Source organism: Apteryx mantelli, chromosome 1 (assembly GCF_036417845.1).
Source record: "Apteryx mantelli isolate bAptMan1 chromosome 1, bAptMan1.hap1, whole genome shotgun sequence".
Lineage (NCBI taxonomy): Eukaryota > Metazoa > Chordata > Aves > Apterygiformes > Apterygidae > Apteryx > Apteryx mantelli.
In genome coordinates, this window is record NC_089978.1 from 96,997,288 (window position 1) to 97,022,831 (window position 25,544).

At 35.9% G+C, this 25,544-nt stretch overlaps 1 protein-coding gene across 5 annotated transcripts in view; it reads right to left on the reverse strand.

Annotated features, from left to right (window-relative positions):
- Window positions 1-531: 531 nt before the first annotated feature.
- CASK (calcium/calmodulin dependent serine protein kinase) overlaps window positions 532-25,544 on the reverse strand; it is a 235,665-nt gene continuing 210,652 nt past the window's right edge. For 3 of the 5 annotated variants that reach the window (XM_013941692.2, XM_067297844.1, XM_067297874.1), the window contains 8 exons: window positions 24,437-24,472; window positions 21,440-21,636; window positions 20,087-20,202; window positions 14,867-14,947; window positions 14,696-14,776; window positions 12,200-12,402; window positions 9,683-9,766; window positions 532-3,541 (listed from right to left, as the gene is read on the reverse strand). In XM_013941692.2, the coding sequence (XP_013797146.1) occupies window positions 3,365-3,541; window positions 9,683-9,766; window positions 12,200-12,402; window positions 14,696-14,776; window positions 14,867-14,947; window positions 20,087-20,202; window positions 21,440-21,636; window positions 24,437-24,472 (975 nt within the window). In that variant the 3' untranslated portion in view covers window positions 532-3,364. The remainder of the gene's footprint in view (window positions 3,542-9,682; window positions 9,767-12,199; window positions 12,403-14,695; window positions 14,777-14,866; window positions 14,948-20,086; window positions 20,203-21,439; window positions 21,637-24,436; window positions 24,473-25,544) is intronic. The other 2 variants (XM_067297866.1, XM_067297852.1) reach the window with 1 other exon arrangement.

The window sequence follows — 25,544 nt, forward strand, 5'->3', positions numbered from 1 at the left end:
CCAGAGCCACTTCTGAGGTCACATTCAGCATAAATTTAGAGAAGTCCAAGAGGTGCTCTAAATTATGCAGTGATATTTATAGTACTAGGAGGACTCTTCTCCAACTGGAAATTATTAAAAAAATCGTAATGTTAGCTCTGCACCTGCATGAGTCTTCCCCACGCAAGGGAAACTTCCAGTTCAGTTTACAGCAGCTTTTTGCCTTCTATATACCATACAAGTAATATAGACAGATCAGAAGTGTTTGGGCAGGAGTTAGGGGAGGTATGGATCAGGCAGGCTAAGGAATTCTGGGTTTGCTCCACAGATTACGGAACTGTGCTGCAACTGGTTCACAGAGTTAACCGGGCTGTATGGTTTAGTTGTATTTAAAGCCTAGGTGGATTCTAAGTAAATTTTTTGCTACCTAAGGTTCTTACAAGGAAAACAGTCTATGGTAAAGAGGAGGCAGGACAGTACACTGACTGATGTGCTTTATGGTTTTGTCTTTTGATAAAGGGTTATGCAGTGAGAATATAAGACCCAAAGCTCTCCAAGTCAGAGTTTTTACTGTGTAATATTAACAGAATGAATAACTCAATTTAGAGAAGAAAAGCATATCAGTTATATTAAATCACTACTTATTTTCATCTACATAAGGCAGAAGCACCCTCATGGGCCTATGAGTTTTCTTTCCTTACAGGCTGAATATACAGAATCTTCAAGAAATTCACATTAACAGAGTCAAAAGTGTGTAGTCAAACCATTTATGGTGGGCTATACCCTAATTATCAAAACTACTTTACCTGTTTAATGTCATAAACATTTGAGATGCATAACATGTCACTGAAATCAGATACCAACGCTTACCGGAGAAGAAGTTTGTATTTCTAACATCAGAAACACTCCACTGCTTGATTTTCAGTAGGTCTTCTCATCTTTGTGCTTTACGGGGAAAAGAGGTAGTTTTGAAAGTGAATTGACCTGTCACTTCGATGAGTTCAGCTAGTGTTTAATACTACCATTGCAACAGTTGATCTACAAGAACACCTGCTAAGATTCACCCAGAACTAAAAAGACACAACACTAGTACTTGAAAAAACACCTGTTACTATATAGTTCACAGTTTGTACCTATCCCCTTTTAAAGGGGCTAAATCCAGAACAGATGAGCAGCTACTATTAATCTGATAGGCTCCTCCTTATTCACTGGCTTGTTTATGCTTGGTCTATACAAGATAATTTCTCATTATTTTAGTTGTCAGTACTCCACAGGCTAGGAAGTCAAGGGGCTGGGGTAAGATCCTTGTTCTGGGACTCAGTCACACAGTGATTCCCCTTGTAGCATCAATGAGTCCTGTACCTAGGGCAAAGCTTTGGCTTCAGCTCCCTTCTGTACTACCGACTGGGAGTTGTGTTGCAAATGCTTTGCAGAATAAACAAGTTGTCTGATTTGGAAGTGTAGTTGGACCTAGAGTTTTCCTACGGATTTGACAAGAAGAATAGAGGTTAGATCACCTCATTTGCAGGAGAAGGAGGCAGGAGAGAAGTAGCAACCTATGCACTGTATGACAAAGGTTCAGCAGGGAGAACATTTTCTGACTATATACGCAGTGGTCCCAACCAACAAACAATCTGTAGATCGATTACAGCTGATAGTTGAACTTTGAGGATAAGCCCTTCAAGAGCACTGTATAATTATAGTACAAATGCTAAACTTCATCCTATACAATAGAGCAGTCAACTGAGCTTTTAAGATAAATCATTTTAAGGAGCATCGTATTTCTGACACCTGAAAAGAAGTGGTAACGCTTGTTTCTGTTAACCACTTTCAGAAGAAATATAAACCATCTGGGCCAGTGAGGGCATGAAGAAGGGAAACAAAACATAAGGTTAGCACATGGTTAAATTTTCTTACTTGGCTCTGCTCTAATTCCAAACTAGTTCAAACTGTGCTCATAAGCAAAGCCCCTGGAATATGCTGTAGACTGTATTCCTACCAGGGCCTTCAGTTAATAGATTTTTAAGAAAAATTTTCTCACTGTAAGAGTCACTGATTTGTTCTTGAAACTCCCTGAATAAATCTGTGATGAAATGAAGGACCCAAAAGCTTGTTGTTTGAACACATAAAAGGAAGTATATTTAAAAAAAAAAAAAATTGGTCAGACTGTAGAGTTAATTACCATTTTTAAAGGAATTTACAGGGCTGTTGTAGATGAGTCTTTTGGAATAGTCAGTTTATCGCAATGCCTGAACTGGTTTCTTCATTGCACATTATTTTCTTTTAAAATGTGTGCATTTTAAAACAATTACATACATATTAAAAATCAGCATTTCTTTGCTTAAACTTAATTAAAACGTTAATACTCTCAGACAACACAGATCTGAAATGGTGAAACCAGTAATTGCCCCCTCCCACCTTACAACAAATTAAATTGAGACAAAATTACAAACACATTTCACTACATGATTATTATTAATAAAAATCATTTTTTTTTATAAAGTTGCCCAAAATGCAAGGGATGTGCATAGGTTTACAACTTAGTCAGAATAATATTTTACTTTATTCCCTTGGGTACGTTTTCCCATGAACGGAATGTACTTTGCTGTAGATTACAGTTTTTTCAACACAGATACACCAACGGCATGAACGCTTGCGACTGTCCACATGCATTAAGAGTCAAGACCCAATTTCAAATTTCCAAAAGTTTTACAGAGTTCTTCAAAGAGACAGTATCACATTACCTGGATGTTACACAAAAATACTTAAAAATACTATTCTAAAAAAAAAAAAAAAAAAAAAAAGCAAAGAAAGGCCTTTAAAATTTATGAATTTGTTTTGTAACCACTAGACTAATTATTTCAAATAAATAAAAGAGAGCAAAGTATTCCAATCCATAAAAATCAGACTCTAAAAAGAATGTAGTGTTCCACCCCCAAGTTAAGGTAACAGAATCATATTATTATTACTATTAAAATAGATTATAGACAGCAGCATCTATTTTGTGCAGTTTTTAGGGGCCTTTGAAATAAAAAGCTATGATTTCCAAAAATATAACATTCCAAAGGACTGAATAATACATATATTTAAAGATACATTTTATTAAAGTTTAGGAGAAATGATTAAAAAAAAGATACTGTCTCTTTAAATTAGTGTTTAATTTTTTTTTCCCCTCCTCCTATCTATTAGGACATGACAATAATTATAAATTTAGGTCACACTACATCTAGGTAGTCTCTAGGGGCCAAGACCTGTTGACACAAGGTCAATAACAAAGAGGTTTTCCATGTATGAGGTGGTTCCCAGTAATGGTAAGATTTTTTCTTTCTTTCTTTCTTTCTTTTTTTTTTTTTTTCCTTTTCCCCCCAAATATCTGGTGCCCAGCCTAATAGACCCAGGAGACGGGAACCCACTGTGATGCTGTACAAACAAGCTCAATGGCTTCCTCCAGGTGCCTGATTGTTTCATCAATTTCATTGTTGATAATTGTTAGATCAAAGTAGTGTGCATATGTTCTCTGTAAGATTTCAGACTCCTTTTGCAGGCGCTGAAGAGATTCGTCCTATTCAACAATCAGAAAAAGAAAACGGGAGAGGTAAGTTGGATCCTTTCATGTTCCCGCACAACAGTTTTCTAGCTGTTGCTTACAGAGAAGAAAACAGGCAAAAAGAAAGAAAAAAAAAGATTTAAGTACGTGTGGATGAGTTAGAACCCCTACATAATTCTGTGGAAATTACCAGGAAGAAATAGCACAATTTCTGTCTCAAAACTCACATTCAAACACAATTCATTAACTGACAATACTTGGGACAAAACACTTGTCTAGGATGAGAAAGGCAAGGCACAGGATGGAAGCTTAGAAAAGCAGCACAGACACAGAGCAAGAGAGAATAAAGCATACAAAGTGCACAAATACAAGCCGCTTGGCCTATGTCCAGGTAAGAATGCTACAAACAGGATGGGGTATATTGGCAAATATCAGCTGTTCCCAGTTTTGGTAATGTTTTACTGTTCAACATCAGTCTTCAGGGTTTACTTCCTTTAAAATCATTTACTGCTAAGGAACTTCTCTCTCTCTCTCTCTCACTACACCGTAGTTCCTATTTCAGAATACGCCCTTCCTAGCGTTTCATAGCGCGATACTCTGAACGCTAACCGTGCCATTCAAGCTCAAGAGGGAGAGTGACAATCAATTCCGTACTTTCATGGTTTTGTGTGGATTTCCTTACAGCACCACGTGCATCCTATTTTGTGGGTGCTCTGCCTGATTCTTTATTGCCAGCAATGCTACAGCAGTGGGCTTTGCTGGCTGGGCCTGGGGTTCTGAGAGAGACAGAGATTGCCAAAAGCTTGTTTCCAGGGTTCTGTAGCAATAAGGAAGTATGAATTTGAATTCTCTTCTTGCAAATTCCCTTAGAAACTCAACAGATCATTTGCTATATTCTGCAGATTGCTGCTTTCAGGAACTTTGAAACAGCCAGAGGAATAAATAATTCTCTCCCTTCCCACCTGGTTTGGGGCAAAACTACATATGAACAGTATTCATATGAACAGAATTGCTGCTCTGTAGTATTTACAGGGTTACCTTACTTGTTCAAACAACAAGGATGCACTTCTTGATTATAAGAAGAGCGTTAGGCTGCAGGAAGCACAGAAACCCTTCTCACAAGAAGTTATTTTAGGAACAGAATTTTATCTGCTTAATAAGAAACCCTTCTGTTAAACTTTCCAAGTATTGGTAATTACACTGACAAGCAGATGTGGAGCAGTGGCTTTCAGGTCCTCCGAAGGGAATAACCTGCACTGAGACGGTTCTCCTTCCCTATACGATGAAACCAACCACTTCCTGAGGAGCAGTTCACAGTTCTGCTGGTTTCCTGAAGCTGCAGCCCCAAATGTGGAGGGAATGTCACCTTCTTTCGATAATAACCAAAAATTCCATTTCAACAAAGCCACACAAATGCTTTTCACATGCACTTACGCATACAGGATGTTCCTTTTATGGAACAATATGCAACTGCAGCAATGCTTGGGGCTTCTGTACAAAATATGAGTGCATTCAAATTTGTTCTATGCTATTCTCAGATTGATCAATATGGATGAATACTAATACTAAATATTTCTGTGGAATATTTTAAATGGCACAGTGCCTCTGAGACAAAAACCTAGATAGGTAAACTGGCAACTTTTCAGAGATTTCAAAAGATAGACAACAGTTTACGTCAGCTGAGGATCTAATCTTTTCTGTTTAAATTAACCTATTTAAAAAAAAAAAAAAATCACACTTGTCAAGCAGAATACTTTTAGTGCCTTAAACACATCTCATTAAGATTAATTTTATTTTTAAAGCCTGTTCTAGTAAAATCATATTGTACCTTTAAGTGAGTTTTAATCTTGTGGCACAAGACTAGCATTGCCTGAAAGAAACCATGAAGACTTAGAACTCTTCACTCATATGTAGCTCTAATCGCTATTCAGATTTTCCAGTGTCATCTTTACCTACAACATGTATGAGTATGAACTTTTCTCATTAAAGCATCTATCTTACTGTGATTGACAGAATAGAAATCTGAAAAACTTATAGCTATCTCAGCTTAAAAAAACAATGAGTAGGTAAAAAAGAATGAGAGGAAAAATCCCTTTAAATATTAATATTTAACTTGCTCTCTTAGATGTCACAAAACTAAGAGTTTCAAAAATTCATTAGATTTTAATATTTTCCTGACTTAGTTGCTCCCAGATTCAACTTTACTGCATTCTAAGTGGGTTGTATTTTAGAATATCTAAATTTCCAAGCCTGTTGGAAACATAAAACATTACTTCTGTCCCATACTCTTTGGGCAGTAATACATCTGGGATAGGCCATTGCAGTAGCTCTCAAACAAGCTCAAACTTTTGCAAATTCTCTAGAAAGAAGGCAGATTACAGTTCTTGTTTTTTTGTTTTATTCTGGGGTCAAAGTTTACCTGTGTCTGTGATAGAATATCTTTTTGTACATTCAAAATAATTTTGGACTTAGCTAAGAGTTTAAGTGTGACTATTAGTTAAATGCCAAAATGCATCTGTGAAGCTAACACTTCCTCAAAATTTATGCTGTAGTAAGTTCCTTCTAATTTTTAAAAATTCCTTAATTAAATCTTGAATAGTGAAGAACACAGAATATTCTCCTAAAGAATATTCTCCAGAATTCATGCTTTCAATAGTGTCAAGAAATAAGATATTTATCAAAATATTCAGATAACTGAAGACAGACAAATGAATGGCCAATTTTTAATTTCAGATTTGGGAGCAGAGTATCTGTCTTTTCTTCTCCCCTCAGCTCTCATGTAATAGATTTTATATGTGGATTTAGTTGCAGAGTGTCCATTATTTGGAACAGACCTTTCTTCCCTATCACTAGAATTATGTTCACTTTGCTAGTCTTCTTTCCTTCTCCACCATAGCTGGGATAGAAAGGAGCGAAACATTACTTTCATCCATGAAATCTCTCCTATATGCATAATGGTCATCAGTGAAATCTTCAGTTTCTTCTATCTTTGACAGGTCCTTCCCCCCCCCCCCTTTCTTTCCTTTTTTTTTTTTTTGTTTGCCTTAAAGTAGCTTGGACAATAGCTGCCATTTGCGACAGCCAAGGCACAAAGGACTAATGCTCCCTTCTAAGATTGTGAACAAAGTATTAAGATGCCATCAAGCCTTTGCCAATTTTGCTCCAACAGCAAAAAATTCTCCTTGATTTAAACAGCTGATGGACTGCAACCATCATAAGAAAAATCCTTTCTACTCTATGGCTATAGGAAGGGAGGAAGCATAGCTAAAAGGGAGAAGAAGCTACACATGGCTCAGGGAAGATCTAGATCACAGAAGTGGAGCCTGTCAGTTCCTCTGCGTTGCTGACTGGCCAATGGAGGTGAGGTGGGGGGAAAAAAAACATCTGGAGGACAGAGGAATTACTCCTGAGTTTCCCAATGTGCCCTCTCCTCTCTTTGCTTTACCACACTGATAAACTGATATAAGTTTTCTTTGCAATGAGGCAGGTGGGCAGGCTATGGGAGATTTCCTACATGACTTAAATTGGTTTTGTCCTCTGCAGAACTGCTCATAGTGCAATGCTATATTCAACGACAAAGCATAATATTTTGTCTCCTAACTCCTACCACGTGATCCTACTGTGTGTATATTGGAATATTCTGTGTGTTTTATGACAGGCTAAATTGTCTCAAGATAGATATTTTTTAAGATCAGGCCTTTGCACTGCTGTTACCATGAAGCCCAAATGTACAGTTCTAAGAGCAGAAATTTTACTCTCTAGTTCATTTTTACTAGCAAATAATCCTTATTACATATATTTTAGCACAGATGTCTAAGGTTTTTATTACATTAAATTTTTATTCAATAATGAAAGTAATGTTGAATAGGAACAAGCATATCTACATTCTAAAACTACTAAAATAACTAGGACTACCTTATCAGCTCCTAGCTGGTACTTACAGGCAATTTTCTGCACCATTTTGGCAGCTATGTACAATTAGTACGAGTGCAGGAAAACGAAAAAAAAAAGCAAAGATGAAATTCAAGAAAAAACATGGGAGGGAAAGGACAGTCATTTACAGAAGTGTTTTCATAAGGTGCTTGTAAAATAAACAAAGATAAGAGGATAAACAGAAAGGGATACTTATTACGCATATGAAGCTTTCAGAAAGGAAGAATGAATGAGAAATATAAACATGCACTCTAGAATCATGTTTGCTGTCTCGTAAGCTGCTAATACACAGACATAATTTGCTTATCTCTTCATGCAGTACAGTAAATCTTGGAAAACAGGACACTGGATTGGGGTAAGGTCTCTTACTACTGCTGTTTCTGCCCCATCCTTTCTTTCAGCTTAACTGATTCATAAACTAGGATGATTTATAAGTGTGGCCCACGTTCAGCAGTCTATGTGCCTGAGTGAATCCCTGTGTGCACACAGACTTTAATCACTAGAACTTTTTTTCTTTTTAAAAAGAAGACGTAGTTCTAAAGCATGAACCTAAATATTTAGAATGTAATACCGCTTTATTTTGCTAATATTTTTTGCCATGAATAAACATCTCCCCACCAGTAGTAAAAAAAGGTATACTTCTCTTCTCAGTGTACTGTGGAGAACATTTTCTCCCTTATATTGACTGTGCCAAATTTCTCTCTATTCTATTCTACAGCTGGAAGACTAAAAGGCAAGTACCACTGGCAGATGAGTGAGGCCAAGGATAAGACTGTTTGGGAGCTGAGACACAGGTATGGATTAACACACACAAGCAATTACATAATTCCACAGAAAACCTAGGCCTACTTAGTGCTGCTGTAAGCAGACTGGTTGTCTGATGCAATCTAAGAATGATTTTTTTTTTTTAAGTGATGCTAAGCCATTTGCTTGCACAAAGGCAAATTCAGTATAGGGTTCTAGAATACAAAATTTTAGAATTAGAGTACAGCTGGGGTGTGGGTTCCTAAGACATAGTGATGTGACATGACATAACTTACTGCTATGGAAGTGAAAAGATCCTTCTTCCCCCTCCCATCTCTTTCTGGCTATGCGCTTTCGCTGCCTGCTGTGGCATTGGTGCTTGTCAGATCCTTTGCGAGCTGCTTGAAAACTGACAAAAATCCACTTTCGAGCTGAAGTGGCTCCCCGAAGGATCTGGCAAGTGCCATGGCCAGTGCATACAAGTGGACAGTACAGGTCCAGAAGCAAGCTAGAGAGAACCACTCCTGTCAGCAACAGTGAGCTATTAGAATAGTCAGAATTATTAGAACAGAATCATTTAGGGTGTCTGTGTTTAAATATAAGCCTATTCTATTCCTTATCTTCCTGCAAGCCTCTGCAGTGATGTCATGGTTTCGTATTTGTCATGTTGTGCCTAAATTTCTACAGAAACAGACAGGCTCTAGAGACAAAGATCACAATGACTCCCCCCCCATGATCAATGAGACATCAAGGAGATTTAGAACAGGTTCACTGTCAAATTCAATTAATTAAATACCTTAGTAGCAGGGTTCAAAAAGAGTTGAGCAGATGAAGTTTTTGGATAAATATCATTTGCATTGATGTGACCTAAATCCTGAATTGCTTGAAATCAATGGATACTCTATGAAAACTAAGTAGGAAATGTGGGCCTGTGGAAATTCAGGCTGTGGACCAGCATGAATACTTAACATTATTCCATAAGGAACTATCCCTTTGGACAAAGCTTACTTCTAATTCTTAGAGAACAGTCTTTGAAATTAATGTCTATTCCTGAAATATGTATGCTGTACAGAAAAAATATTTCAGCATAAAAGTGGAATGACAGCACAGTCATGCACACTCATTTCTTAAGCTCAGGCCAGCTGTAATCTGGTGTTAGCACTACGACTCACAATGGAGTCATTTGTGTTAATTATTTGTCAAGGATTTGAAAATGGAACCTTTGGCTAGAGCAGAGATCGAAATAAAACAATACGTGTTTTTAGCATACATCCTCCAATTTGAAGCTCATATTTTGAATTAGAAAAATCAGTCATTAAATGATAAACACATCTCAGTCAAGTTCATAATGTTGTTATGGAACTTTCCTTCTGCCTCTCTATTTACGGACAAAGAAACAATTGAAAACTCTTATCTGCATATTGGAATCCCATCCTTAATTCTGTCTCTGGTAAGACATTAGGTTGTAACATGTCTTACCTCATTAATGCCTGGGGTAATTGTAGGTGCAGCAATAAAAACAACAAAAGGAGCAAACTCTGCAGTTCTCAGGACCTTCAGCGCCTAAGTTAAAAAAAAAAACAAACAAAAAAAACAGATACTTTAGAAGAATCCCCAATCAATGTGAAATAAGCTTAGTCACAAGGGCAAAAGATAAAAAAACATGATTTAGAAAAGCTGGTATTTGTTTTTAATTGATCTGGAGTCAAGTACCTAGTAATGCAAACACTTCACTTGTAGTATCATTCTGATTTCGGGGGGTTCAAACTGTACATTTGTCATTAAAGTGATTATTAAGAGTTTTCAAGACAGTTGAGGCTTCAGCATTTTCAGAGAGGTTCTTCCCATAGACAGAGTACAGACTTCTGTTTACATGTAAAATGAATGGTTAATGCTAGTTAAAAAAAAATTCATAGTAATGCCAAAAATGGTGTGGGGAAAAAAAAAAAGAACTATTTAGAATAAACGTTGATTAGAATCTCATTTTTTTCTTGTCTGACTCATTCTACCTGTTTTTATTATTATTTTCCTGGAACAAACAAAAATATTGTGAAATGAGAGGTACAAAGCTTTTAAAAGCACAAAGGGTAGTAAGCACAGCACTAATGCAGTAAATGCAGAACAGAGCTCCTCTGAACCAAATCTCTGCAAAAGGAATGAGAGTTCTCAATGTAAGCTGACTCAGTCATGATTTAATGAGTGACACAAAGAGCTACTGTAAGTGAAACTTTGCTCCAGATCCAAGTCAGACTGAAGTGTAGAACAGCAAGTAAACATACCTCAGCTGAACTCAAATGCCTGGATAATATAAAGTAAGACTGCTAAGAGCCCCTTTTCTTCCTTTTTCTCCTTCCACTTCCTGCCCTCTCCAAAGTATTTTCTTTTTTTGGCTTTTTTATTATTATTATTTTTTACATCCATCTTGTTCCCAAGCTGAAAAGGTCTTCATCTCTGCTGCCTGAAACCCACCTATAGATATCACCAATGCAAACTCCTCTAAACAAAAGAGAGGAACTCCATCTGTGAAAGTCAAGGAAACTCACATAACTAAAAATACCTTACTGAAAACAGGCAAGTGGTGTAAAACAACTAGGGATAGGTCCATGGCCTTAAAAGAGTTGAGACTGATGCAGGAGGAAGACGGTTAAGAAAGAAGTTTACTAGAGAAGTGTTGGAGAAGTGTAGCAAAGGCAGCAGTTACCAAATGTAAATTGGCTTGACTAAAATTAGTGCTTATCACTGCATGTGACCTTGCATTTCCATAACAAGTAAAAAATTATATTACAGTCAAGAATTAAAATGGCACCTGAGAATTGCACTGCTTCTGAGCGTAACAGAAGCAAGTTAAAAAGGTTTATCATAACAGTTCACTTTTAACAACCGCTCCATTTGAACAAACCATAAAAGTTCCTTTCCCTGAAAACTCTTAAATGTGTGATTTTATTTTTTCAAAACAGTACCACACCAGCATACTATATGAATTGTGCTGAATAACTTAGTCAGGTATCTTATTTCTGTTATGATATTCTTACTAAAGAATTTTAATTTCTTGAATCCACTCACTCAGAAGAAAGAGAGGAGCAAATTTAAAGAGACAACACTAGTCACAATTTTAATTTTGATCAGTGTTTGATAACCTGCAGACCTACTTTGTAGTTGGCAAGACAGAACAGTTACTCCAGGAAAGAGAGTTTTCTTATGAATTAAATTGCTTTTTCTCTCAATCACCTTTCAAATTATTTCAGTCTGTCTTTCCTCCCATTTTCTTTAATCTGCTATAATAATACAAGCATCGCATTTGTTCATATTTTTATTTCAGTTAGAAAACACATAAATACATCCCTGTGAACTGAAAGTCATGACTACATGTGTGTTTCAAAGAAAATGTATCAGAGTATTCCACTGAAGATTTTATATTATGAATGAACAAACTATTGATGTTTCTTGAATTCCTGATTTCCCTTCCCTCCCTCTTTCAGAAAGCTATAATACCGTAACACACTAAGGACTATAAAGTAACCAGACTGATCTGGTCATTCTGCAAACAGCATCAGCATCAGTGATTGACCCCACAGACTTTCTGATATGGAGCCAGGAGGCAGTTAGAGAATGAGGTTACCCTATAATACAGAATCAAAAGAGAAAATTTTCAACATACTAAAATCTTACTGTTGGCAGCCATTGACAGTCAGCTGTTTTGAGTCATTTCACTGGAGAAAAGATTCATACATTAAAAATTTACACAGTAAGTTGATTTTCAAGTAATAGCAGTCCTCTACCAAGCTAAACTATGAACTTTTTCTGCTGTATGTTCTTCTAACCCGATGACTAGCAGAAGTCTACTTCACAAATTGATACCTCGGTGTTCCAGGGACTTTTGTCCCATATTGCTATATGCATGACTTATATAGCATACAATCTATGAAAAAAATTAGATGTATCTCAATAAAACAAGGTTCAAGGATTTGTGATGAGTCCCATTTTTATATAAATTACCTGAGGTTCTACATCAAGTATTGCAATTAGTCCCTGCTCATGGATCTTCCGTATTGTTTCCAGTTTTGTCCCATACATTGCATCCTCATGGCTGCCATATTCCAAATATTCATTGTTGGATATATCCTGCATCATTTGGTCATGTGATACGAAGTAGTAATTTTTCCCATTCTCTTCATCTTTCTTTGGAGGTCGGGTTGTGTCTGAAATTTCAAAGAATACAAAAGCAATATTAAGCTTAAATATGGCATTTTGGTTGGTCATTCTGCTATATCTCCCTCAAATGTTGTTCTTTTGTCAAAACATTTGTCTAGTTTTCTTTATTTATATTCTTATGAGGTTTTCCCCTTGTGAATGCAAATGTTGTAAAAAATATGTTGTAAAAACGTTGTAAGTGTCATAAATAAAACCTCACCTGCAATTTTAGAGTAAAGCACAAACAAGGTATAAAAATTACTTACTAGAAAGTTACTTAGCAATAATTTACTTTCTGAATATATTTATTTTGCAGATCTACCTGGTACAGGCTGTATGGCCTACTAACCCTTTTAATTAACTACTGTCAGGTGTGCACATGACCTTTAAGAACAAGTTTTCAGCAGCTAGATATTCTCTTCATTAAGCATGCCTCCAAATTCCACACTCAACTAAAGCTTATCTCAAACACTGCCTTCTTCTTCCATGGTCTTGTGAAAGAATGCAGAAAATGCAGTCAAAATCCATTCCTGAGAGTTGGAGAGAATAAATTCAATTACCTGGACTCATGTGAAAGAGAGGTCAGATTCCCTTAACACTTAAAATACCTGCAAGATATTTGTATTATCTATTTTAGATATCTAACCTAAGAGAGTATTTTGGGTCCCTAAACATCAGTTCAAAGTGCTATTTTAAATGCCCTCAAATACCTAATACATCCACACAGGTCTGGCAGATATGACACAGGACTTAAAGGAGACCACCGCTCTTCTGGAGTGGGACTGGAGATCAGGTGGTGTCTAAAACAGGTGTCTAAATTTAACACTGATGTTTAACACCTGAATTGCATCTGGATTTGCAGTAAAGTCTTTTTAGTCTTCTTATGTAATTGGAGAAGCAATTTAAGTACTTCCACAGAGCAGGAACCTAATGCAGGAATAGGTGAGTCCATTTAATAGGGGTCTGAAGACAAAAGAACTGGTTCACCCCATATAGCTTCCCCTCCAGCAGCACAACCTGAGAAGGCTTGGGTGAAAGACACATTGTAAAACATGTATTACTCTTCCTTTAGGTCTTTGTAATAGAGGACAGATTAGCTGGGTTCCTAACCCCCATATAATCTTGTCTATACAGGATAACATAGGTGCAGTGTACATCATACACTTTTGGCACCACACTGTTACGTGCCTAATTCAGGATTTTAGTATCTAGATATAGTCAGTAGAGTGGCATATAATGCAGTTTCACATTACAGCTAAGGTGATTTAATGGCTACCGCTTCCAAAAGGACTAGCTCTTTCTGTTTTCCTTGTGCTTGTCATGGGGCATCTGACCCCTTAGTGAGTCCAGGGAGCTTAAACCAGCAGCTGACTAACCCTTCTCCCTCCTCCAAACAGGTTTACAGATACATTCTTAAAAGCAATACTTTTTAGCAGCCACAAAATCCTTAGAAAAAAACACTCATCTGCAATTTTAAAGTAAAGCACTAACAAGGTATAAAAATATTTAAATTAATGTGCAATGGCCATCAATGTCATTTCTGAGCAATGTATGGTGTTTCTGAAGACAGCCTGAAATAGAGTGGACAGATTTAGCTGGTAGATGCTCTCATTTCAGAATACTTAGTTTTAGGAAAACGGGTACACATCTAACAGATCATTTACTAGGATATGCAATTCCTACAGTGGTACTGGCAGAGACCGTCACGAAGGGCAATCATTCCAGTGCTCCTGTTAACAACCCACTTGTAAGCAGCAAAGTTAATTGCATTTTTTCCTTATTGTCATGTCTGGAAACATGGAGTTATTTTAATATATTACTAGTCCTCAAGGCTGGGCTGTGAAAAGTGATTTAAAACATTTAGGCATGGTACACTTAATAAAGATTTCCTCTAAATTCAGTTTATATTTCTTTTCATGGGAACCATGCACACTTTTTAACCTCAGTTAACAGCTGTTCCTGTTTTAACTAAACTGTAAGAGTAAAATTAGCACTTGCAAGATGAAAATGCGTAAAAAATGTTTCAGTCTTCATTCTAAATTAGCAGACATTTGGAAAAGAGAGAAATACGCTTAATAGGAAGCTTTGTGAATACTACGAAATATTCAACATAAAAGTGGTGTTATTTACTACCCTTCCTTCTGAAAAAAGAAAAAAAGAAATATATCCAGCACTAACACATTTCACTCCTCCTTAACATAAGCTTCATCTCAGTACAACTGACCATATGTAATACTACAATGGGTATGCTGTCAAAGATGCTACATACAATTTTGTACTACATTTAATATTGCTACTTACGAGGAATAGGGTATGCAAATCTGTCTGGGTGTTTTGTGATGAGCGTGTTTTTTATGTGTCTTCTTCCAACGCCATGTGCACCTAATCCACAACACAAAAATGAATTATAAATTTGCCACCAGAAGAGGTTCAAAACTAGCTGTTATGTTCAGAATAATAATTCAAAATTACCTAGTAAGACTAGTGTTTTCCTTTTGAATGCTGGCAGTTTTACTACTTCTTCATATGTGACGAGATCTAATTGATCGAACACTAAAACACACAAAAAAAAACCCCGCAGGGATAAGAGAAAAAGGCATATTAAGGGAGATAATTAACTGTGCTAAAATTTAATAAATTCACAAGTGTTAGATTTACAATACAAAGTAATATAGTAAGGAAAATGAAACCACTTTATTAAGCAATTTTAACAAAAATGTTCATTTAAAAACTGTTAAAAAGCAGTAACAAAGCAATTGAAATGCTCAGAAAAGTTTGCATGTCCTTTCATGCAGTATTCAGCAGACCACAAAAATCAGCTAAAAAGGCATGCCATTCACATGTTTGCATTCCTAAGGGATAGCAATACTAAAAAAAAAAAAAAATCTGTAGACAGTGACCAACATGAATACAATATGAGAACATCTATTTACACAAAGGTAGGGCATACTTTCATAACTGTGTTTGAATAAGATTTATGAGAAAGAATAAAGAAGAGGGCTAATTCTTTGCGAAATTTCTTCTTCAAAACAACTACCACATTAATTGTAATTAGAGTTCTCTTTAAACACAAGCGCTAGTTAAATTCACATGCTTTTAAAACTTGTGACAGAATGAAAAGTTTTAATGAAAAGTGCTGACATTACATAAAAGAATCTCCACTGTTGTAAAAATAAGTATTATTTCAGAAATAATTTCAACTGCAATGTATGAATTCCATCCTGCTTATCAATCCATTGTCAATTGCCAAGGTATATAATGTTTGTCAAATCGAGTTTTGTTCATTAAAATCAGCTTGTTTCTCCTTGTGCCCAATAACACATCATTTTTGGTTATTTCTGCAGAATTCTAATGAAAAATATAAGCTAGGAGGCAGTTAATTATATTTTTAAAGATTATAGCAATCAGCAAGAGTGACAAGAAGAATAACTAACAAGAGTTTCCAGTTCGGTATTTGTCGTTGCTGTAAAAAGGAGGGAGAGGAGACTGCATCTAATGTATGGGATCTTTGAATGTTTCCAGCCCCCGAGCTGGTGTATTTGCTTCAGCTACATCCTGTCCATCTTTCAGGAAGAGACTGGGTTCCTCCTTCCTCCTCTCCCCCCTCCCCAAAACCCCTCTGAGTAGGCAGTGGGGGAACTTCAGTTCACTTGCTCCAGAAGTCTTCAGCCACTAAGATCAGGGGACGTTAAGACTGTGGAGCCTACTAGAGAGCACACATTCTTTGCAGCGTATTCCCAGTTAAAGAAAGAAAATATGGTAAAGGGTTTAATCAATATATTCCTTTTTATAGGGCAGGGGTTTTTTTTGTACTTTGTATTCAACTGCAGCCTTTTTACCCCGGAGAAAAGGTACAACTCTTTCACTGTGGTCAAACTACAAATTAGTCAACTGACATAATAGATCTGAAAACTTCCCAGTCCATTCGCAACGTTTTGAATTTCAACCTGAAGAAAAATCTTTCAGTCTTTCTCTAAATATTACAATGCATTTTGGAGCGCAAATTTAGTCCTATTTTTCTTCCATTCCACACACCTGCAAACACAGAATTCTTCCTACTGCCCTTTTGGCAACTTCACAGTATTTAAATTAACTAATAAGTTCATTTCATATTAGAAGGAGCTAAAGATCTACAAATGCTCAACAGTTCTACCGTTCTAACCATCTAGCCCTGCAAGTATCTTTTCCTATTACCAAAAAAAAAAACCAAACAAAAAAACCCTTTATATTCTTCCTGAACAAAACCACATTATGTTAGATACAAACAGGAACAAACAACAAAAATGATACATATTAATGCCTTCATCACAAGCCAGGAGCATGGAGAAGATATGTCTCAGTCTACATGGAGATATCTAATGATTGTAGGGTTTTCAAACACAAAAGGAACATTATTTTTTCCTTATACACAAGATACGAGGAATACAGGACACATTTAAAGACTGAACAGTTAATGCTTCTGTGTTACTAGCTAATAAAGAAAAGGAGTTCTTGAAAGGAAACAGTAAGAAGCAAATAAAGAGGCATTGTCACTTGACAGGTTACTTACATGCACAGAGGCCATTGGGAGTAAGACAGCATGAAAAATGTACAGGGGTCATTGAGATATGGCTCGTAATATATTAGTAAAATAAAAAGTATATGCACAAAATAAACTTTACCATGCAATAGTCTAAACACAAGGCAAATAAATCACATTAAGAAATGATAAACATATTTTATAAAATAAGCTTGGCAATTTTTTACATTAGTTTAAGCATAATATGAAGCATAGTTCTAGTATGTTCTCTTTGAGTGTTCTTTTATGAAGTCCTGCAATAACATTTCAGTAAAATAAAAAAATATATCTAAATCTCACTACAGTATGTCTTTAGAGCACTTATAAAAATGTCAGTGAACCTAATATGGAAAAAAATATATATATTTTTTGTGGGCTTTGGTTTAAAACAGACTTTAGAATGCTGAGACATATGATCGTGAAATTGCCTCTGGAAGGATACAATACTCTAAGGCCAAATATGGAGTGAAGAAAAGCGTGATGACGAATATTTTTTGTAAAAGAGAAAATATTGACTTTTATTTATAAAAAGTAACACCAATATTTTCCTCTTGGCTTCAAAAACTGTATCTGATATGCAGAATAATCTCTTTTATAGTTCCAGAAACATCATGGACATACCATACCACGACCTTAGCTCTCAAATCATTAGCTAGCCACAGAAATCTTAACTGAGTGCAAAGTGTTTTACCAACTCATTTCTCAGTACCCCAGTCCAATCTCATCCCTAAGAGACGTAACAGAAGACCCCAAATGCATTACATATTGCTAAACAATTTAATAAATCATATGCTAATATTTAGGAGAAATAAATTCTACTTTCTTGTGAGATCAAGATTACGACATCTGGATTAGACTTCTCAGTCCAAATTAATTACACTCATTTTGGATCCAACAGAAGAAAAGATCAGTTTTTAGTTCTGAGACAGATGCACTGAAAGCTTGCAGAAACCAGCGTTGTAGTATTTATGGCTAATGATACCATATGTGAAACAACATTCTGGAGAAGCTAAATTCAGTACCACCTTAGTTAATGAACTCACGTGAGCATTAGAACATTTCAGTGAACCTCCTGATATCCTACATTTTTCTTCATTCCCTGGAGCATTACTGGCATCACATATAATACCTCATGGACCCTAAGATGAATAAACATTTCTAAGAGGAATTCTGACTCCAGCCTGTGCTTTGGTTCACCTTCTGACTTTTTAGGGGAAAGGGGAAGTGTCAGATGGCATTCTAAAAAGAATAGTTACTTTCTTTTATACCTATTCTGATAATTTTTTGTGTTCATGTTTCTAATTTTTGGCAAACATTGCGCTCTGATGAAAAACGAACAATAGCACTGATAAAGGCAAGCACTGAGGCAGGCAAACTGTGCAAGCCAAAGAGCCATCAACCTATTTCAAAATGTCCCTCCTACGTCAATCTAGAAAAGTCCAAATTATCCTCCTCTGACTGGGATTTAATCTGTTCAGTGTCTTCAGGAACAAAGCTAGCTTAATGCATTGCCTGCTCCTTCCCTGGCCATCCTCTTTGCTTATTCCTTTGTAGCACGCCACACTCAGTCCCACTGTGCTGTGAACTGGATTAAAAAAATTGTCTGCCCTAAAGAAAAAGAATCCACGTTTCTCATTGGGTTGATTTTTGCCCAGGTCAGAACCTCAATCCAGTTCATAGCATGGCCACGCAAACAGTTACAGAGGCACACCTGAGAGGAGCAGCCTGTCTTGGGAATGTATGCTGCCAACAATTGATAATACTTTAAAATCAGTATTGTCAAAGACTTTAGGTCATAAAATCCAGTTTATTCTCAACAGTTTTTGTTATGGTCATAATTAGTAAAACATGGTTTAATATTACTGCAGTGAAGTGAAAGCTTTAAAAACATTCAGAATGATAAGCCAGCAAAAGAATGAAAACAAGTTAAAACTATCAATCTATATTTGTCTCAATCACAGACAGTACAAAACAGGTCTTGGAGTAATGAGCAATTTTATATTCAGCTGTGAAAATCCTAAATGTGACTGGGAATTAAGGCATATAAGAGACAATTACTGTTCCTTGACTTTCTTAATTGTAATTTCAAATCGATTTTAAGTTAATTTAAATTTTGTAGTACTAATATATTATGAGATCTGATACTGCCCTAAGATTATACAGATAAAAAGAAATGTGAAAATACATATTTGTATTTTTTTAATTCATGTGTTTAAGAACACAACTGTAGCCGCCCTACCTCCCAATTAATGCAATATATAAAATACTTTCATTATAATAATTGGACAAATACATCCTTTAATTCTGATAATCTCAGTCTCTCAAGACACCACCACAATATATTTATCATCATAGTGTGTGATATCAATGAAAAAGCAGTAAAAGTAGATTCTATACTATTTTATATTTAAAAACAAGATGAACTAACTTCCTCTTCTCATGAAGAATGGGTTCTTCCTTCCTTCCTGCTAAAACTAATGAAATTTCCTCAGCAAAGATAGCTTAGTCTACAAGCTTTTGTTTTCAAAACTTTCTAAAACAATTAATTTTTTCAGCAATCTAGAGAGAATTCAAAAACTCAGGATTCAGACATAAATCACTGTGAGGAGAAAAACTTTCAGTTTGCCCAATTTGGTAACTGTGAAATTACACGCTGAACACACAGTGATTCTTATTCTCCTTCCAGCTGTAAGTCTTCAAGAAAAATGTTCCTTCATGATGTTTTCACATATATAATCTATAACTATAAACACTTATTAACAGTGATGGTACTGGAAAGTCTTCTGTAGTGCACAGTACAATATAAAATAGATCATACAGATCGCAAAATTCATATCCTGTTGTTTCTATTGCTCCTTTAAATATAGAAACCAAAGCAATGTAAGCCTGTATTAGTGTATGTTATGATGCGTTTATTTTGTTGCAGCTTGCTTGCATTTACTCTCACCGGCTAAGTACTATGTTTAAATAGCAAAGAACAAGCAGAGTGATGTTGGCATAAAAAGGATTTTACTTATCTTTTTCTAAGTAACTCATTAGGTTTGCATAACAGTGCCAGCTGAGCAATTAATGGCAAGGCTTAGATTGCAAAAATTTTAACCTGTTAAAGATACTTGAATTTTTTTTTTTCATACCTGCGTTGTGCTTTGCCAAATATTTGTCTTTGTACTGCTTTTTTTTCTTTCCAAACCAAGTACAGCTGGCCTGTTGCTCCTGTTTGGTCTTCTCCATGGCAATACAAGCGACTCGCCTGGCATATGGAGTAGAAAAATATGTTTTGTTGCAATAAATGTATTTTTAAAAGCCATTAGAATTAGAAAAAGAAGGCTGTTTAATGTACAAGAATACAGTAAAACTTTTCAAAACTTTATTTTGATGACTGAAAAGCACTTATTTACAGAGATACTTTGCTATAGAGATTGTGGTAGATCATAAAGCTCACAGATCAAGGGAGCATGGGAGGAGGGGAAACTAAAATGGCTGTAGACCACTTTGCAGCAGTCTGGACTGGAAGACTACAAAGTCTGGAAAGGCCACTATGGTCTGAATTATTTCAGGGCAAGCTGTGGAAGTCTCCTGACATTGACCTTTAAGATGAAGTACTGCATGAATTCCTGCTGTGATGTATACCAGTGTCTCCCCTACGCCAGGGAGCTCTTGAAACGCAATGCAACGGCCATCTACCCTTGCTCCTCCTCTAGCAAAATCTCCCTCAGCCAGTATGGGTGCTTTTAAACTCTTAAAGCACTCTAGTTCTTTTACATGGCCAATCTTGTATGAAATATTTTGGGCTAGATTACCCATACTGATAAACTCTCTTGAGTTATGGCCATAACACTCACGGTATAGCACTTGCACTTGCCCAAACTCTGGCCAACACTTTGGACGTTTACTAAACAGGCTGTTTTCTGCCAGAGGTGGGTTAAACGCTTCACACTGTTCTTGCAGTAATGGCTGCCATTACTGTTCATTGATCCTATCATCCATGAATCTCTGTGCTATGATTTCTCTCTACTTTTTGGCTTTCACAAGAATAAGGAAAAGGGGAGGAAGGACCCAGCTCCCTCTATGACCTTTGTGCTCCACAGCTGTCTAACACCTCATTCTTGCAGCATGTACATGCATGCCAGCAGGACTGGTGAAAACAGTGTTTAGAACCTAAAAAAGAAATTGATTTGATACCCTCATAGAAACATTTGCATTTAACCTTCAGTCCTAGTTCCCTGAAGCATATCAGAATGCACAAATGATGTTTATTAAAATAGGTGTTTATTTTTCTAATGTAACTATACACTTGATATTGCATGCAACTTTTGCTGCTATGCATATATGAAAACATAATCAATAGCACAGAATCTGGGGCAACATAGTCTTTTTTTTTAAAAGGGAAAAATTACATAAAAACTAGCTGTACATGAATGGAAAAGTATGAAAGACAGAAATACAAGCAAAGCTAGATTCATTTCTGTAGAAAACCTAAGTCATACCATTCTTGAAGTTCAGGAGAAGGAATAAGACCTGCAGTACCATTTTTGGAGTTCTCCAGTTTACCCTGCCACCAGTTGTGATCATCTTTGCTAATGATCTGGATAATATCACCAACTCGGAATCTGATGCCAGCTTCTTTGCAGGGGATGAGGTCATCCTTTGCTGGATCATATTCAAATTGTGCTCTTACATATATCTATAAAGAAGAGTTTTTAAAAGACACTGCCATATTATTACTGATACAGATATTACTGTTACAGAATAACAGATGAAAATTTGATATGTGCATGTAGTTACACACACAGTTTGCAAACAAGCAGAGGAAGAAACTGAGTGGCAAAAGCATACGTGATAGTTGAAAATGAAAAGAAAAACAATCAGTGAACAATGGAGATGTGATGTTATTTTAAATGCTCATGTCTTCTACATACTGTAAAACCTGAACAGCAACAGCAAATACATTTACACTTTTGAAGACTCTATGTGGATCTGCAGTAAACTGGTAGAGTCCCTCAGATCAATATTATTTGTCATAAATCATTATAGATTGAAAGCTAGCACCTTATAACTTGAGCTGTAGTTTATTACCAACTAAAGTTGCACAATAAATTTAAAAAAATTGATGACAAGAAATATTATTGAACAGTGTAATGGACTTGTGCTACATTATCGATCATTAGTATTTAGCCTGAAATTTTAATACCAATTTTCTTTAGATTAAATAGGAAATCCAGGGTTGTGCCCACCACGTAGAGTTGTTTAGGGGGAATGTGGGAAATCTCTGCATAGTTTTTTCAGTAAAAGTCTGCTCCCATAGAAATGAAAACTAATGGTTTGAGTAAGTTATTTTCCAAGGCACATAAACAGTAAGAATGGGGACTTTGACTTCACAATTTTAATAATATACCAATCCTTGCTTTATGTGTTAGTGAGGTCCTCAACACTAGGAAATAGAAAGAAAACAACCTTAGGAAATAAAAAGAAAACTGAAATCCAGTTTTGGTTGCTAACTACAGTCCTGATGTATCCAAGGATCTTAAAAATCAGAGTTAAATGTCATGAACACAATGATACAGAATGAAGAGGAAAAATCAGATGCCCATTTCAATAATTACGTTACTTACAAGACCAGATGTAAGGGTTTGAGTAATTTGTACAGTTTATGAACTTCACACATCACCCTGCAGAGACTCAGCCATGTGTACTCTGCTATTTTCTAACTAAAAACTGACTAGACTTTTAAAAATTTGTTTCATATTGCAAAGTAATATCCTTTATTTGAACTGTACCAAACACTTTTCAACCTTGCTCAAATTCTGCTCCAGAAAAAGCTGCAAATATCCAGTATTAGCACTACTTATGGCACTTTAAAAAGTTCGTTTCTACAGTAAGCCAAATATGCAACCCAACTATATGAATAAATTAACTTAAAATGACTAATCTCCACTATCTTGTACCTGAAGTACTTATATCTGTTTAAAGTGAGAGCATCTGATGATAATACTAATACAGAACTCAACATTTAATATTCTAAACCTGATCCTTGTTCTGCTACGTATTGAGTGTGTGATTTTAGACAAGTCACCCAACCTCTTCATTTATTTTTTAAATCTGAAAAATAGGATATTTTAAAACCAGGTGCTTTTACTTACTAATTTGCTTTCTATGAGGTAGTCAAATACTGCTCTGACCCCCTGTTTAATCCGAGTCTAGAAAAGTGAGCAGTATTTTTACCATCTAGAAGCTTTTCCTTTCTTTTAAACTGCTTGCTCCAGTTTGAGCCCTACTTATCCATTTTATTCTCATCCAGAGATAACAGTGGCTGTTGATGGAATGTTGCAGGCTTCCTTACATATACCAGTGTACCTGTTATCCAAGCCCTTACTGTCTCAAGGATGACAAGCTACCAGAAAAACATGCTGGCTCAACGGGAAAAGAATCTTAAAAAAAGGTATAAATGGTTTAAGTCTGAGGAGAACCATCATGCTGATATTGTCTTGAACTAACTCTTTTCTCCTGGGAAAAGTGCTTCAGGAGTGGGGGGAGTGGGGGGGAAGGGTGGAGCAGAGAGAGCTAACAGCATGGAAGGTCTTTTACAGAGCCTTCCCGGAACTATATTCAAGCAGCCTTGAAACTTCAGAAGACATCAGAAAGATGAAAGAACCATGTAGCTGTAGATTTAAAAATGTGAAATAAAATGAGAGCAATGCATTTGTGTAATAGATATTACAGCTGAGCTAGTAGTACAAAAAGAGTTTCAAAGACTATAGATCACGGAGTCCATTGACTTTTGGATGAAGATAAATTGCAAGAAATATTATTAAAACCCTTGGTAGAGTAAGAGCTTGAGTCCATAGTTAAAGATTCAGAGGCAGATTCTGGAAATGCTACATATAAAAAGAGCAGTTATTGAAGATGAATCACAAATCACCTGATGCTATGTGCTCAAAAAAAATTCTTAAAATTGCATAGAGAATGACGGGGAACCATCTGCAAAGCCCTAAAGGGATTTCTTGGAATTCTCTGGAGAGGGAAGATCTTTCTTTGGTTTATGATGACATGTACAACTGGTTTATTCAGGTGCAGGTTACACAGTTTAGGCATCTTAGTGAATCTGGTCCTTAGGACTGAAAACATATGAGGTTATCTTCAGACTTACCAACTCTTAATGGAAACTGTCCTTAGTTTATTCTTTGAAAAGCTTTGTAGGTCACTGTTTGCTTGTGCAACAGTAAGTATATTAATGCATTCTTAATTAAAACAACATCTCAAGTTAAATTTACAATGACAGCTGTCACATGTATGGACACATGAAAAAATGCTATTTTAATTAGCCACATACAAATGAGTTAAAAAGAAAAATGGAAAAATGGAATAAATTTCCCAAGCTCAAATGTTTTAGTCCAGCACATACAGAATATGGAGGGAAAAAGATAAGCAGGGGTGTTCACTAGCAGCTAAGTTTATAAAAATTCCCGTGGAGGATATCTATTCACCTGTCGTCCTTTTGGTTGTGTTGTCGATGGCAAGTCCTGCAGAATAAAGTCAACCCAGGAAAAGAAATTTTCATTTTACTTTTTAAGGGTATACAGCATCATTTGTTAGTGATTCATATTACATAATAATAAAATGGTAAGTCAGACAAAAGTATAAAGCATTGACCCATTTTTAGAAATACTTTTTTCTTAAAGAAAACTCAAACCCAGGCTGTTTAGCAGCAAGCTGAAGAAAGCAGGTAAAAAGTTTAAGCAGGTAGAAAATGTGCTTTTTAATAAACAATGCAGCATCTTCAACACAAAAGCACCTGTAAGTGAAAGAGGCTTTTGATGTGAATGCCTTTTTCCACTTAATGCTTAGACTTGTTTTTAAAACAGAAGGATGCTATAATAAATACTGAAAATTTTATGATAAAAAATGTATAAAGTGATAAATTGTGCCAAGGAATAAGATAACTACTACGAATCATGTTACAAATTCAATTGAATTCACCAAAATTTCTTATTTTTTTCATCCATATAATTACTTTCCATTGTAGTAATTGAAGTACTTTACCCTGTGGCAAATCATTTCTAAGTTGTAATTTTCTTATTAGTTAAAGGCGTAGTTATTCTGTTTTCTTTTTTTAGCCAGTCCCAAGAACTCACAATACTGACAGCACTGACTGAAGGAACTTGCATATACAGTTACTACATTAGTCAGAACAATGACAAATGATGAACAACACAAATTTCAGCATCTACTAGGCTTTCCAAATACAGGAGATCGACAGCACCTTTCTACCTGAATACATAGGAAACAGGAAGTACTTTGTGTTAAAGATGTGATGATAGTAGCTTGGCTTGTAGTGCAGTTTAAAGCCACTTCCTTTTGCTTTTCATATCCAGGCAAGGCTCATATTTCACAAAGTATGTGCACGTACCACAACAGCAGAGGGCACACCAATTCATTAACTCAGATAGCGGAAACCAGGACACATTCCAGAGGTCTCTCAAAACACAAAACTTAAGAGTCTAAGATGTCTTGGAATACCAACTGCACAATTATTCTTTCTTCAAACACTGCTTCCAAAGTTTAGGATGGAAATAAAACTCCCTCTTTAAACCT